The following is a 15,179-nucleotide window of genomic DNA, read 5'->3' as shown; positions in this document are numbered from 1 at the left end:
GGGAACACAAGCAGGGGGGAGTGGGAGAGAGGGAAGCAGGCTTCCCGCGGAGCAGGGAGCCCGATGCGGGGCTCGATCCCAGGACCCTGGGATCATGACCTGAGCCGAAGGCAGACGCTTAGTGACTGAGCCAGCCAGGCGCGCCGAGGAAAGAAATTCTGACATGTGTTACAATGTGAATAAATCTTGAAAATATCATGCTGAGTGAAATAAGCTAAACATAAAAGCTACATATTTTATGATTTGTTTCACTTGTGTGAGGTCCTTAGAGTAGTCCAAGTCATAGAGACAGAAAATAAAATGGTGGGTGCCGGGGGCTGCGGGAAGGCAAAGATGGGGAGACCGACTTTGAGTTTGGGACGATGACAATGTCCTGCTAATGGGCTGTGGTGATGGTTGCCCAACAATATGAATGTATTTAATGTCACTGAAGTGTACACTTAAAAATGGGTAAAATGGTGGGGTGCTTGGGTGGCTCAGTCAGTTAAGCGTTTGACTGTTGATCTCAGCTCAGGTCTGGATCTCAGGGTCATGAGTTCAAGCCCCGTGTTGGGCTTCGTGCTGGGCATGGAGCCTACTTAAAAAAAAAAAAATGGGTAAGGGGCGCCTGGGTGGCTCAGTCGTTAAGCGTCTGCCTTCGGCTCAGGTCATGGTCCCAGGGTCCTGGGATCGAGCCCCACAAAGGGCTCCCTGCTCCGCGGGAAGCCTGCTTCTCCCTCTCCCACCCCCACTGCTTGTGTTCCCGCTCTCGCTGTGTCTCTCACTGTCAAATAAATAAAATCTTTTTTTTAAGATTTTATTTATTTATTTGAGAGAGAGAGAGAGAGAGAGAAACAGCATGAGAGGGGAGAAGGTCAGAGGGAGAAGCAGGCTCCCCGCGGAGCCGGGAGCCCGATGCGGGACTCGATCCCCGGACTCCGGGATCATGACCTGAGCCGAAGGCAGACGCTTAATGACTGAGCCACCCAGGCGCCCCTCTTTTTTAAAAAGGCACCAGCCAGGGCACCTGAGTGGCGCAGTCGGTTGAGCATCAGACTCTTGGTTTTGGCTCAGGTCCTGATCTCAGGGGCCTGAGATTGAGCCCCACGTCAGGCTCTGTGCCCAGCACAGAGTCTGCTTGAAGCTCTTCTCTCTCTCTCCTTCTGCCCCTCTGCCCCCTGCCCCGTGCTCTCTCTCTCAAATAAATCTTCAAAAAATAAAAATAAATAAAAGGCACCTGTCATTGGATTAGGGCTTGCTCTCTCGAACCCAGCATGACCTCATCTTAACTAATTACATTTGCCAAGACCCTATTTCCAAATAAGGTCACATTCTGAGGTTTCAGGTGGGCATGAATTTTCTGGGACATTATTCAACCCAGTACATGTACCCTAGGAGCTAGCAGTTCCCCACCTAGGTATATGCGCACAAGACGTATACACAATTATTAGCCCTACTGACCAAAGTGGGAAACCACTCAAATGTCCCTCGCCGGCGGAGGAGCTCAATGGCTGGCAGAATATTTACCTAGGGGAATGCCAAGCAGCAATATTGCTATTAAGCGATGACTGGCATTAACCACCCATTCTTTTTTTTTTTTTTTAAAGATTTTATTTATTTATTTGAGAGAGAGGGAATGAGAGACAGAGAGCACGAGAGGGAAGAGGGTCAGAGGGAGAAGCAGACTCCCTGCTGAGCAGGGAGCCCGATGTGGGACTCGATCCCGGGACTCCAGGATCATGACCTGAGCCGAAGGCAGTCGCCCAACCAACTGAGCCACCCAGGCGCCCAACCACCCATTCTTGAGCAGAGAATCTAGACGCAAAATCTAATACTGAGTAACTCCATTTACAGAAAGTCCCCAGATAGACACACCAAAGCCATCGTATTTAGAGATGCATGCTTAACACTGCTGCTATGATCTGAATGTTTGTGTCCACCCCCACCCCCCACCAAATTCATGTGTTGAAACCTAATGCCCTAATGGTATTAAGAGGTGGGGCCTGTGGGAGGTGCTTAAGTTTTGAGGGTGGAGCCCTCATCATCGGGGATTAGTGCCTCCTGACAGGCCCCAGAGAGCTTCCCCTGCCCCTTCCACCAAGTGAGGATACAATGCAAGGTCTGCAGCCTGGAAGGGGGCCCTCACTCACCCTGCCGGCACCCTGATCTCGGACTTCCAGCCTCCAGAGCTATGAGCAATAAATTTCTTTTTCTTTTTATTCCCTCTTTTTTCTTTTTACTATTTTTTAAATTTCTGCTGTTGATAAGCCACTCAGTCTGTGGTATTTTGTTACAACAGCTGGAACAAATTAATGCAATTGGTAAAATCCTAAGAACCAAAGTTCGGATCATAGAAGTCGGGTTCACGGTCACTTTGGCGGGAGTGAGAGAGAGGCGATTGGAGAGGAATGATAGGGGATTTGGGGGTATGGATAGTCAAGTTCTTGGACTGGACGATGCCAAGGGAGTGTTTGCTTTGATATGTCATTGCACTGGATATCTTTGTTCTGTGCTTTTGCCCTTTTCCATCTTTGCGGTCAGCATGTGGGTCAGGCCAGCAAGTAGTGGGCAGCGGGCCGGCAAGGCGAGCCTGGGAAGGGCTGCGCCGTGGTCAGGGTGAGTGGGCCCTGGGTGTGGATTCCAACCTGCTGGGGGCCTGCACTTGGGGTGATTGGGAATCTGGGAGTGAGGTGGCAGCCCCCTTCCTCTCGTCCTCACAGCAAACTCAGCATGGGGCTCTGGGTTTGTGCGGCAATGCTCCAGGGAGTTGAAAGTCTCCCACAGTGGCCATGGTGGTCTTCTGATCCCTGGATCACAGCGATGGTGGGGGCGTCCTTAAATCTGGCACCTCCAGGTCCTCTCCTGCCTGGCAGTGGGCAAGGAGAATTGCTCTTACAGGGAAGGAGAAGGCTGAATAATTGTGAACGGTGATGCCGTCTCCCAGGCACCTGAGACATCTGGCATTCGTAGGTCATGAAGGGCCTCCTGGCAAAAAAAAAAAAAAAAAAAAAAAATGGGAGCAACAGGAAGCACCCCCGGTGTCGGCCCCCGAGAGAATGAAGCCATCCGTTGTGGAAGGCAGGACGGTGCCATTTCATCGAGCTCTAGCACAAGGAGACTAAGCATTAGACTGTTTATGGGCACATACATAAGTGGTCAACCTGCTAAGAAAAACCAGAGAATGGCAAACACCAAATTCAGGCTAACAATGACTTCTGGGGGGAGGCAGAAAAATGAGATTTGGGAGACACAGATGTCTGGCCAAGGAATTGGCAGTGGCCTGTTGAAGTCTGGGGCAGGTTTATGAGGATTCCTTTTATTGTGTACTTTATATACAGGTAATACACGGAACACATCTGTAATCTGTACGGCACATAGATATTATACATATTTTGGCATACGTCTGATGTTATATTAAACCAATTTAAGAGGACATGGGGGTGATGAGGGCCCAGAAGGGTTTTAATGAATTACTGAAGCTTTTACCCTAAAGATGAAGCCCACAGACAGAAGGTGCTCAACGGTACTGTCAACAATTGGTGTGAATGACTCAGCTTACACGTCACCTCCTGGTCAGACCAGCCTCAAGCGGGTGCCCCTTTCTGTGCCTCCCTCCCGGCCCTGTCTCTCCCCCTTTTCAACATCCATCACCCTGTCTTGTGACCTACTGTCCTGCATCTCCTCTAGATCAGATTGTGAACTTTGGGGGGGGTGGTCCAAGTCTGACTCAGTGCCTGGGCCAGAGCAAGTGTTTAGGAAGCCTCGAGGGTCGCCACTCCAAGGACCTCTGACAACTCAGAGAGGAATAAAAGCAGCAACAGGTGGGGCGCCTGGGTGGCTCAGTCGGTTAAGTGTCTGCCTTCGGCTCAGGTCATGGTCCCAGGGTCCTGGGATCGAGCCCCACGTCAGGCTCCCTGCTCGGTGGGAAGCCTGCTTCTCCCTCTCCCACTCCCCCTGCTTGTGTTCCCTCTCTTGCTGTCTCTCTCTGTCATATAAATAAATAAAATCTTAAAAAAAAAAGCAGCAACAGGTGAGCTTCCCCACTAAGGATGAGAGCGTTTCGGTGACAGTGCTGGCCAGCAAGATCACACTTTCGAGAAAGCCTTTGCTTCAAAACTTGATTTAAACAGTACTTTTTGTGTTCTTCAGTTTGCCCGTGGCCACTGGCTCCACGTGTCATTCTGTGTCACCTTCTCCTGGTCCCCAGGGCGTCCACCCCTGCCCTTGACCTCTTCTACTGCTTCCTGTGGCACTGTCATAGAACTTTCCTCCCAAACCGTGTGACTTGCTGGGTCTGTCCTGGGCCTGCCCTAGGACTTCACCTACACTTTGATGCCATTTAGGGTTCTTATTTCCTTCCCCACTGGGCACCAGCCCAGGCAGATTCTCCGGGACTTCGGTGAGTGACTGAATGAGGGAGTGCAACTGAGCCCCAGGGTCGTGCGGTGGGCTGGTCCCTCCTTTCCCCACCGCTGGCTGCCCAGCTCTGGTTCTGGCTCCAACTTCTCAGTTCAATTGCTCCCAGGGCTCCTGCCCCTGGATACTGCCCTCATGCCACTTGGTCAAACCTCAGTCCCAGACCAATGGCGAGGAACCAGCCTCTGGTTTCTCTAGCCTTCTCTTTCTGCCCCTCCATTACTCTGGCCAAGCTCCTGTCATCTCTCTCCCGGAGAGGCGACAGCCTCCTACTGGTCTCTGCTGGCATTCTTACCCCCACCAGTCTGCTCTGCTTACCACAGCCAGATCAGCCCTTTAAAATAAAAATCAGATAATGGCACTAGGGCTTCAAACCTCTCTGGGGCTTCTGGGGATAGAGTAAGCTCCGGTGCAAACCTCTCCCTGCAGCTGGCCTGGACATTGCCATTGCCACTTGGGGGACCCACAACACCCTAAATTTAACTGTTCCCAACTGGCTTTATCTCTCAGTCCCCAACTCAGAGAGACCCAAGGGCCACCTTCGGACACTGTTTTCCTCGACCATGTCCTGTCAAGCTCACCTCTTCTCCCCAGGCAGAACTGCCACTGTCCCAGGCTGAGCCACACTTGTGACAACCACCACCACAAGCTCTTTCAAGCAGTTTCTCTGACAAGCAGAGGCAATCAGTGAACTGTCAGCCACACGGGGCTGGGCAGCAGTCGTGCTGTGCACTGTGAGCTGGCTCCCAGCATCCAGCCCTCCTGCGGGATCCCACACTGCATTAAGGGCTCTGCGGGCAAGCTGAATTCTGCTAACGAGAAGCATGGCCCTGGGTGTGGTGCTTTTCTTCAGCAGCCTCCTGGCTTAAGTTGCAAATGTCCTGGTGTTTGAGCGGCAGGGGCGGCAGCCGCAGCGGCTGGGTATAGTGCCCCGGTGTCCGATCGTGAGCACCCAACTTACTGCAACTACAAACAGTACCACAGTGGGCCTCTCTGTAGGTGCAGCTTGTGCTCAGCTGAGCATTTCTGTTGAATGGATCCGTAAAAGGGAAACTGCTTGGTTAAAGGTCATACACATTTTACAGTTAGTTAGATGCTGCCAAATTATCCCCCCAAAATGTTCTACTAATTGATCCTCTAACCACTGTGTAAATGAGACTCTACTTCCTAACATCTTGCTGACAATGGGCATTATCATGCTTTCTTTTCTCTATATTTTTATTATGAAAAATGCCAAACGTACAGTGTATTGGTTTCCTTGGGCTGTTGTAACAGATTACCACAAACCTGCTGGCTTAAGACAAGAGAAATCTGTTCTCTCCCAGTTCTGGAGGCTAGAAGTCCAAAATCAAGGTAGGTGCACGCTCCCTCTGAAAGCCCTGGGGAAGAATCCTTCTGCCTCTTCCAGCTTCTGGCAGGTTCAGGGGTTTCTTGGCTTGGGGCTGCAACACTCTGTCTCCATTGTCATGTGCCCTTCTTCCCTGTGTCCAAATCTTCCTCTTCTTATAAGGACAGCAGTTATGGGGTTTAGGGCCCACCTGAATCCAGCATGACCTTATCTTTTTTTTTTTTAAGATTCTATTTATTTATTTGACAGAGAGAGACACAGCGAGAGAGGGAACACAAGCAGGGGGAGCGGGAGAGGGAGCAGCAGGCTTGCCTGCGGAGCAGGGTGCCCGATGCGGGGCTCCATCCCAGGACGCTTAACGACTGAGCCACCCAGGCGCCCCCAGCATGACCTTATCTTGATCACATCTGCAAAGATCCTACTTCTAAATAAGGTCACATTTACAGAATGGATAATGAATTTCAGGGGGTCACCGTTAAATCCAGTACATATAGCAAGGTCAAAAAATGCTTATAGTGCCCACCCACAGATCCACCCCCTTGGTTCTGCCATTAACATTTTACTATTGTTGCTTTATCACAAACCTATCTGTAGTCACACTTTCCTCCATTTTATTTTTGGTGCATTTCAAACTAAGCTGTGGGCATCAGTTCACTTCCTCCTAAATCAATCAGTGTACATATCCTTAACAGGAGTTCAATATTTGATTAGAGTTACCTGCTTTTTGTTTCTAATAGTCACCAATCTGAGAAATCAAAAATGGCACAGAAAAAGATAAAAAGTCTTCCAGTTCGTTTGAGGCGGTGTCTCCCACCTTCTGACTCTAGCTGTCACTCTCTTTCCTCTCTTTAAAGCAAACTTCGAGAAAAGACTATCTACAACCATGTCTCCTTCCTCCCATTGACGTAGCTCTTGCCAAAGTCTCCAGAAACAGTTTCCAGTCCTCATCTTACCTGCTTCCTGGCAGCAGTTGACCCTACTGACATTGTTAATCCTGGTGTCCTTGAAACCACACTTCCCCCTGGCTCTTCCCCTCCTCCTTGATGCTCCTCTTCTGATCCAGACCCTCCGCCTCCCTGCCCATTTTCAGTGCTGGACGTTCCTCTGGACATTATCCTGGGCCCTCTTCTCTCCTCACCTGTCTCAGAGACAGTCCATCGGTAGGAAATTTTTTAAGCGGAAGAAAGATTAAAGCAGGGAGACGCGAAGCCGCGCGGGTGGGGGGACCGAGGGAGCGCACCCGCCCCAGGCCCGCCTCACTCGGGTTTGGAGCCCGAGTGTCAGGGGCGCGCGGTGGGAGCCGGAGGAGCTCCGCCCGGCCTCCTTTCCTACTTGGAGCGCGCGCGCCTGGAGACTCGCACAGCCAGTCCGTGGAAAGGCGCGGCCGTGAGTGGCGTGACCTTCGCCCAATAATTTGTGGCCCTGGCGACCAGGCCTGCGCCCGAGCCAATGGTGGCGCGGGGCGGAGCTCGGGCGGGGGCGATGGTCACCTGATCTGCGGCGGCCGCGGCGGCCCAGGCAGTGGAGACCGAGGCTGTGATGGCGGCGATGGCAGCGTCTCCGGTGCAGGCGGGGACACGGCAGGCCCCAGCGCTCTGGCAGATGCGGTGGCTGCCGCTGTTGCTGATGGCGGCGGCGGCGGCGGAGCAGCAGGTGCCGCTGGTGCTGTGGTCGAGTGACCGGTGAGCGTGGCGGGCCGGGCCGGGACAGGCTGCGCTGCGCGCCGCGGTGGCTCAGGTGCCCTCGCCCGGCTCCAGGGCTGTCCTCAACGAGCGGCGGCCGAGGGGGGCAGGGGGGCAACTGTCCCTTCCTCGGCGGCCCGTAGTGAGCCAGCCGGGTCAGGACTCCGGGCCCCACGCATCACGATGGGAGCCCATGAGCTTCAGATCCCGTCATATGCGCCCCCACTTGACAGCACCTCTTCTGTCCCCTGCCAGGGACTTGTGGGGTCCTGCGGCCAACACCCACGAGGGCCACATCACCAGCGACATGCAGCTCTCTACCTACTTAGACCCCGCCCTGGAGCTGGGCCCCCGGAATGTGCTGCTGTTCCTGCAGGACAAGGTGCGCCCGCCCCAGCCCTCTCTCCCTCAGTCATCGGGAAGAAGTCAGGCCCCTCCCCCCAGGACACCGAGGCCCATTCCCCAAGGGAAGCCTTAGTGACCTTGTCCCAACTGTAGAGACGTGTGGCTCTTCTCTTGGGAAGGCCTGCAGGAGACGGTTCAGTGGGAACGGTGAGGGCCTTGAAATGGCACTGACTTAATTGGGTTGAAGCCCCGGGGTCAGAGGCCAGATGCCTACTGAGTACCAAGCGCTTACCTGAGCTACTCTATGTGGTGGGGGTCATCAGCCCTCTTTACAGGTGGGGAGACTTACGTGCAAGGACGGTAAATGACTTGCCTAGGGTCACACAGCTAATGGGTGACAGAGTTGTGATTCTAACTTTAATGATCATAATAGAGTCGAAAAATGATCATTTATCGAGTGCTTCATACGCACTGTGCTAAGCTGATGTCATTAGCTTGGTTTTACTGCCAAGGAAACTAAGGCTGGTAGAGGTGCAACCATTGGCTGATATTCCGCGGTTTATGCACACCACAATTGATTCCAGCCTGAGTCTGTCAGACCCCCCCCCCCCCCAACTTGTGCTCTGGCACACAGTTTCCCTGCCATGCAGGTCTCTGCCTCCAAAGCAAGCATATGGACCACGAGGAGATTCTAGGGCAGTGCAGAATTGGTGTTTGGGAGGTTACCGAGCCTCTGCTTATTCCTTCCTCAGTGGTGGCCTGTGTGGCTCATTCCTCTTGTGGTCTTGCTCTGTTGCTCTCTGGGCAGATAGTGATGGCTATGCTGGCCTGTAGTCCTTCCATGAGGTGGTAAATAATGTAGTTAGACTGGAACTCGGTTCTTGTTCTACTATTTACCAGCCTTTGGACGTCTGAGATAATCTGTGAATGCCAGTTTCCTCATCTGTAAAATGAAGATACCACCTGTATCAGAAGACTGAGGAGCAATTGTTATAATCCTCGTAAAGCATCTATCCGGGGTCCCCTTATGGCATTCATCCATTCATTCATTTGCCAAATATGGACTGCCCACTATGTACCAGGTATTAAGTGTTGGGGACATAGCAGTGAGCAGAATAACCCAAGCCCCTACCTGGAGGAAGCTGACATTCTTGTGAGGGCAACAGGTAAATGCTAAGTTGGTGTATGACAGAATGTCAATGCTACAGTTCTCAGAGAAGAAGGAAGCAGGCCAAGGGAACAGAATGATTGGCTGTTGAAGATAAGGATGATCAGGCAAGGGCTCACTGAGGAAAGATATCTGAGCAGATACCTAAATGGAGGGAGGGACAGAGCCATGTGGGTATGGGTGGAAGAGCGTTCCTGGCAGAGGGAACAGTAGGTGCAAAGGCCCTGGGCAAGGACTGCTCTTGGTGAGCCCATGAAAGAGCTGGTGTGGCTGGAGTGTAGTGAGGGAGAGAAAGGGGTAGGGGATGGTTAGCCAGGTAGCCAGGCGGTGAGGGGGGAGAAGGGTGGTTGCAGTCTAAATGTGGCGGGGGGCGCCTGGCTGGCTCAGTTGGTTAGGCGACTGCCTTCGGCTCAGGTCATGATCCTGGAGTCCCGGGATCGAGTCCCACGTCGGGCTCCCTGCTCGGCGGGGAGTCTGCTTCTCCCTCTGACCCTCTTCCCTCTCGTGCTCGCTACCTCTCATTCTCTCTCTCTCTCAAATAAATAAATGGAATCTTTAATAAATAAATAAATAAATAAATAAATGTGGCGGGAGGCTTTAGGCAATTTTGAGCACGGAGTACCGAGAGGACAGGGTGGTTCCTGGGCTTCAGAATGAGCACCCAGGCAGCCCAACAGCATTAGGATTCCTGGCTAGAAGGGAGAGGAGGCTGGGCAAGTGTGTATACTAAACAGAATGAGGTTAGGGCAACTGATTAAGATTGCCTCTGGGCCTAACTGGGAAAAGCCAGAGGAAGCTGGGAGTCGGGGTGGCGGGGCAGGAGTTGAAGGACATCTCTAGGTTGTAGAGGAAAAGGGATGTGGTCATGGTTACTGTGGTCTGGAGTGCTCGGAAGACTTCAGTGCTTTCTCCAGCATATTCCAACATCTTCACCTCTCTCCCCCCTTCCACCAAAACCAGGCAGGGAAGGAACTTCTTGCTCTCTTTTAAAAAAGGGTCTTGTCCAGACTGGACATAGGCAGTGCTAGCCATTGCAACTGGCATGCAGGTTCCCCTTTTTTCTGACTTCCGCCCTGGGGACGGGATGGGACGGTGGGGGCGGGGGCTGCAGTAAATGTTCCTCGCTGCCCCCAACCCCTCCCCCAGCTTCCCTATTCCCTACCCAGTTCCTCATCTGAAGGCAGGTGGCTGACTCTGAATCCTGAGGTTACCACAAATCAGCTGCCCGCAGATTTCCTCCCAACCCCATGACCACCTGCCATGTTTTCTCACCCTGCCAGGAGGGTGCTGAAAGAGAAAAAGAGAACCTTCCATTCCTCCACTCCCTACCCCCAGACGTGCCTTTTTTCACTCTTTTGACCAGAACCTAATCTGGTTGTAAATGAGATTTTGCTGTCCCTGCACATGTGCAGGGAATGTGTCTGCCCCTGCCCCGGCCCCGCCTTCTGAGGCGTCTTCTCTGCTTCCCTACTAGCTGAGCATCGAGGACTTCACAGCCTATGGTGGCGTGTTTGGAAACAAACAGGATAGTGCCTTTTCTAACCTGGAGGTAAGAGTCCTCTCTCAGCCAAGGGCTGACCTCAAATAAGACCCCGGTGTGGGTATGGGTGTGCCTTGCCAGAGAGGGCTGCCAGCGAGGTTTGGGGGCTGGCCCAGGCCCACTGGACCATTGCTGACTCACCCTTCTGCCTCTCCCCGGCCCCCAGAATGCCCTGGACCTGGCCCCTTCCTCTCTGGTGCTTCCTGCTGTCGACTGGTATGCGGTCAGCACTCTGACCACTTACCTGCAGGAGAAGCTCGGGGCCAGCCCCCTGCACGTGGACCTGGCCACCCTGCGGGAGCTGAAACTCAATGCCAGCCTCCCAGCCTTGCTGCTCATCCGCCTGCCCTACACATCCAGGTATGTCCCAGCCTCGGAGCCCAGAGAGTGGTGAGCACAACTCAGCCAGAGGCAACAGTCCCCCTGCTCGGTACCTTGAAGCCATATCAGGAGGTGCCTTATATGTCTGGAAGAGGCGGGAAGGGCCTCTGGTCAGTGGTGAATCAGGCGTTAGTGCCTGGCACTGAGTGAGGCCGACGTGGACCCTGCTGGTGGGGGGCTAACTCCCCTAGCTGGGACGTGTCCACAGAGTGGCTGGCAGGGCCTGAGTGCGACCGTGAAGCTGGGGCAGAAGGGGCAAGGGCAGGGCCATGTAGTCAGCGGAGGTGCAGAGGGAGGAGTGAGCGTGGCTTCCAGAGCCCCCCAACTAGAGTGCGCTGCTGAATGGGGCTAGTAGGGAAGGACAGTGGCCTGGAGGAGGGGAGGGGAGGTGTCACCCGAGGCAGTGGGGAGCTCTTTGGACTGCGGGGCTCTAATGCGCTGCCTCCCTTCCGCAGCTCAGGTCTGATGGCACCGAGGGAAGTTCTCACAGGCAATGGTGAGTGGAGTCAGGGAGGGCACACATCTTCCAGCCTCATCTAGCCTTTGGCTACAGGGAGCTGCCTCAGAGCTCCTGAGTCCCTCTCCGTTCCCAGGGTAGCCCTCCTGCTTCTCAGAACAACTGGCAGCTGAGCAGAGAAATGCGGACGCCCGCCCCCGGCTTCACCCCTCTTCAGCTGGGGCCTTCCGTGTGAGAGCCCGTGGAGTCAGTCTCCACTCCAGCAGTGCAAATCTTAGTGTTTGGGGTTTAATAGACCAGCAGTGTTTCAAAAACCAGTGCTAAGGACTCCTCTTCTGCTAGAAAGGACAGTCATTCCCCAGGGAAAGGTCATTAAAAACCTCTTAGTGAATTTGGAGTTTTCTAGATCTCTGTGTCTTTTCTCATTTAATTTAGTTAGGGCTTGGCATTAGGGAGCCAACTACTGAGGCCCTAGGTATCCCGGGGGAGGCTCGGGGCAGGTGGTGTAAGAAGTAGCTGCTCTTAGGGATCCTTGATGGAAACTGAAAACACTAGTGAAGGTTGATGGGAGCCAGCTCTGTGAAGGTCTCAGTGTCCCACCACAGAGGACATGTCAGTTGCCAGGGGTGGGAGACTTGACAGTGCAGACATCTGGTGGTCCCTACCTCAACGAGGTGATCCCACTGAGCACCATCAAGAGAGGCCACTAATGTGGCACACGGAAGGGCACAGCCTCATGTCTGCTGTCTCGTGCTGTGGGACGGCCAGACGGTGTCTAGCAGGCGTCGCGATGTTACTGTAAGTAGCTGCCCGTGACCTGGTTCTCTGCTCTCCCCATTGCTCCTCAGATGAGGTCATCGGGCAGGTGCTGAGCACGCTCAAGTCTGAAGACGTCCCATACACAGCAGCCCTCACAGCGGCGCGCCCTTCCAGGGTATGTAATGTCCCCTTTGGCAGGGCTCTGGGAGGTGTGGGCAGAGGCCACATGGTGAGTGGGCTTGGAGGGTGTGTGGCTCGGAGTGGAGGGCCTTGGGGGGCCGGTTTCTTCTCTGGGCCTGTGGGGGGGGACGAGGATGAACCAGAAAGTCATGCTTCCTCCTTCCAGGCTGCAGCTTTCCATCTTGCCCAGTGGGCCTTATGCGTTGGCGTATTCGGACAATATGTCCAAGTTTTCCTAATTTGGTGAGACCAGGAAGATCTCAGCGGCTTAGGGGTCAGCCAGGAAGAGCTTCCTGGAGGAAGGGCCTCTGAGTATGAGCGGTATAGGACTGCAGCTGCTGGAGAGGGTGCCCGGTGGGGACAGTGAGGGCAGGTGGCTTGGTTCTGGGCCACGCTCGCAGGGCCGCTGAAAGAAGGCTTGTGGGTTTTCTGTGCAGGTGGCCCGTGATGTAGCCATGGTGGCCGGGGGGCTAGGTCGCCAGCTGCTGCAGAAACAGTCAGTGGCAGCTGTGGTCCATCCCCCTGTGAGTTACAATGACACTGCCCCCCGGATCCTGTTCTGGGCCCAGAACTTCTCGGTGGCATACAGGGACCATTGGGAGGACCTGACCTCCCTCACCTTTGGGGTCCAGGAGCTCAACCTGACTGGCTCCTTCTGGAATGACTCCTTTGCCAGGTAAGGGCAAGTGCCTGTCACTGCAGGTGTGTGTGTGTGTGCTGGGGGGTCGTTCACTGTGGGAAGCAGCTGGGATCGTGGGGTGGGGCTGGTGGAGGGCTCCTGGGGTGGGGCTTGCTCAGAATTTTGTCTCTCCGTGCCTTCTGGTCCTTGCCCGGAAACTTAACGGTTGTGAACACTTCCCAATCACTGGGGAACCTGATACTCCTCTCTCCCAGCCCACCCTTGAACCGCCTCAGGGTGACTGCCCAAGGGTGTCTACCAGGCCTGAGTTAGTTCGGGGGCTTCTGCACCCTCCCTGTGTGGCGAGAGAGACCACCTTTATCCCCAAAGTCCAACCTATGCTTCTCAGCAATCCCAAGGGGGAGTTGAAAGGAGCGGCAGTGGGCTCAGGGAAACCAGAGGAAGGTGCTTTTAGCTGGAGGTAGGGAACCTGGGTGCTGGTTTCTGACCTCGATGTGATAGGGCCTCAGTTTTCCCATTTGTCAGCTGGGGACACTGCCTCTTCAGGTGGCCGTGAGGTCCTGGGGCAGCGTAGGTAGAGCAGACCTGAGGAACTTGCTCTACGGCTAGAGGCTAAAGGCCCTCCCAGAGCCTGACGGCTTACCTCTTATTCTGGTCGTGCAGGCTTTCACTGACCTACGAACAACTCTTTGGTACCATGGTGACATTCAGGTGAGTCTGAGGGGCAGGTGACATGTGGGCAGGCTGGCATGGCTCCAGCCTGCCCAGCTGCCTGACAGCCCACATGGCCTCCCTCAGGTTCATTCTGGCCAACCGCTTCTACCCAGTGTCTGCCCGGCACTGGTTTACCATGGAGCGCCTCGAAATCCACAGCAACGGCTCTGTTGCCAACTTCAATGCCTCCCAGGTCACGGGGCCCAGTGTCTACTCCTTTCACTGCGAGTATGTCAGCAGCCTTAGCAAGAATGGCAATCTCCTTGTGCCCCGCTCGCAGCCCTCTCTCTGGCAGATGACTCTTCAGGACTTCCAGGTAGGGAACGTGGGGCCCAGGCTGGAGATAGCAGGAGGGAGGGAGCAGAGCCCTGATGAGTCTCAGCATCTCTGGGTCTGGGCTTGGGCTTGGGCTTGGGCTTGGGCTTGGGCATGGGGGATGGGAACGTAGCTGAGAGTCTGTCCCCGCAGCGCTCTCATCCCACGAGATTTGGACCACCCACTAACTTGGGAACCCCCGCCCTCACTGGGTCTCCCTCTGCGTGGGGCCACATGGTCCTTTGCATCCCCTCCCAGATCCAGGCCTTCAACGTGACCGGCGAGCAGTTCTCCTACGCCAGCGACTGTGCGGGCTTCTTCTCCCCGGGCATCTGGATGGGGCTGCTCACTTCCCTGTTCATGCTCTTCATCTTCACCTATGGCTTACACATGATCCTCAGTCTCAAGACCATGGACCGCTTTGACGACCACAAGGGCCCCACTATCTCTTTGACCCAGATTGTGTGACCCTGTTCCTGTGGGGGGGTTCCGGGTGTGATGGTGTCCAGGTTGTTGCTTTCCCACCTCGAGGCACACTGGACTGAAGCGCTTCCCCTCTTCCTACCTTAGCATGAACCCCCACTTCCCCTCAGCCTGTCTTGTTCCCTGTTCAACCCACTGAGGGGCTTCCCACCCCCCGTCTCTACCAACAAGGTGTACATATTCTTCATAGATAGTAGACAAATCCCCCAGGCCCAGTCATCATAGAGGGGAGAGCACATGAGTTCGAGGGCCCCCCACCTCCCCCTTATTTATTCTCATCTCTGCATCTTCACCCCTTGCTGTTTACAGTGCTCTTGTGTAGCAAACGCTCCCTCCCCAGGCTTTATGGGGCTCCCTGTAGCAGCTAGAAGCTGAAGGTTCCCTGAGTTTGGGGGGTGTGGAAGTACTATTTAACTGTCCTGCTTGGCTGGTGTCATTGTCTTTTGGTGATGTTGTGCTAATAATAAGCACTACACTGGGCTTTATCTCCGTGGCCTGAGAAGGAAGGGACCTCCACAGCAGCTGGCCTGGGTGGGATCATTGGTTTTCTGGCATGTACCGGCCAGGTGCTGGGCAGGAGCCTGGGTTTCTCGGCGGTTTCCTTCTTAATAAAATAAAGACAGGTTGCCATGCTTAGGACTCTTGTCACTCATTTCTGGATGCGCTTGGCTAAGGGCTGCAGGGGGAGGCGCCCGGATGTAACGGAGCTAGGCCAAAGGGAAGGCCGGAGGGTCCTCATTAAGCTGGGCCCCTAACTGGCGAGGGTACGGAG

At 54.4% G+C, this 15,179-nt stretch overlaps 1 protein-coding gene across 1 annotated transcript; it reads left to right on the top strand.

Moving 5' to 3' along the window:
• The first annotated feature begins 7,221 nt into the window (after positions 1-7,221).
• Positions 7,222-15,043, top strand: ATP6AP1 (ATPase H+ transporting accessory protein 1). Its single transcript, XM_027608196.2, has 10 exons — positions 7,222-7,425; positions 7,681-7,807; positions 10,413-10,487; positions 10,645-10,838; positions 11,315-11,355; positions 12,165-12,250; positions 12,693-12,931; positions 13,559-13,606; positions 13,694-13,925; positions 14,183-15,043. The coding sequence occupies exons 1-10, from the start codon at positions 7,283-7,285 to the stop codon at positions 14,390-14,392; spliced, it is 1,395 nt and encodes a 464-aa protein (XP_027463997.1). The 5' UTR covers positions 7,222-7,282; the 3' UTR covers positions 14,393-15,043.
• The last annotated feature ends 136 nt before the right edge of the window (positions 15,044-15,179 follow it).

The sequence above is a fragment of the Zalophus californianus genome, chromosome X, assembly GCF_009762305.2.
Source record: "Zalophus californianus isolate mZalCal1 chromosome X, mZalCal1.pri.v2, whole genome shotgun sequence".
NCBI lineage: Eukaryota > Metazoa > Chordata > Mammalia > Carnivora > Otariidae > Zalophus > Zalophus californianus.
Note: the sequence above shows the minus strand (reverse complement) of the source record. Positions and strands in the feature narration are given on the sequence as shown.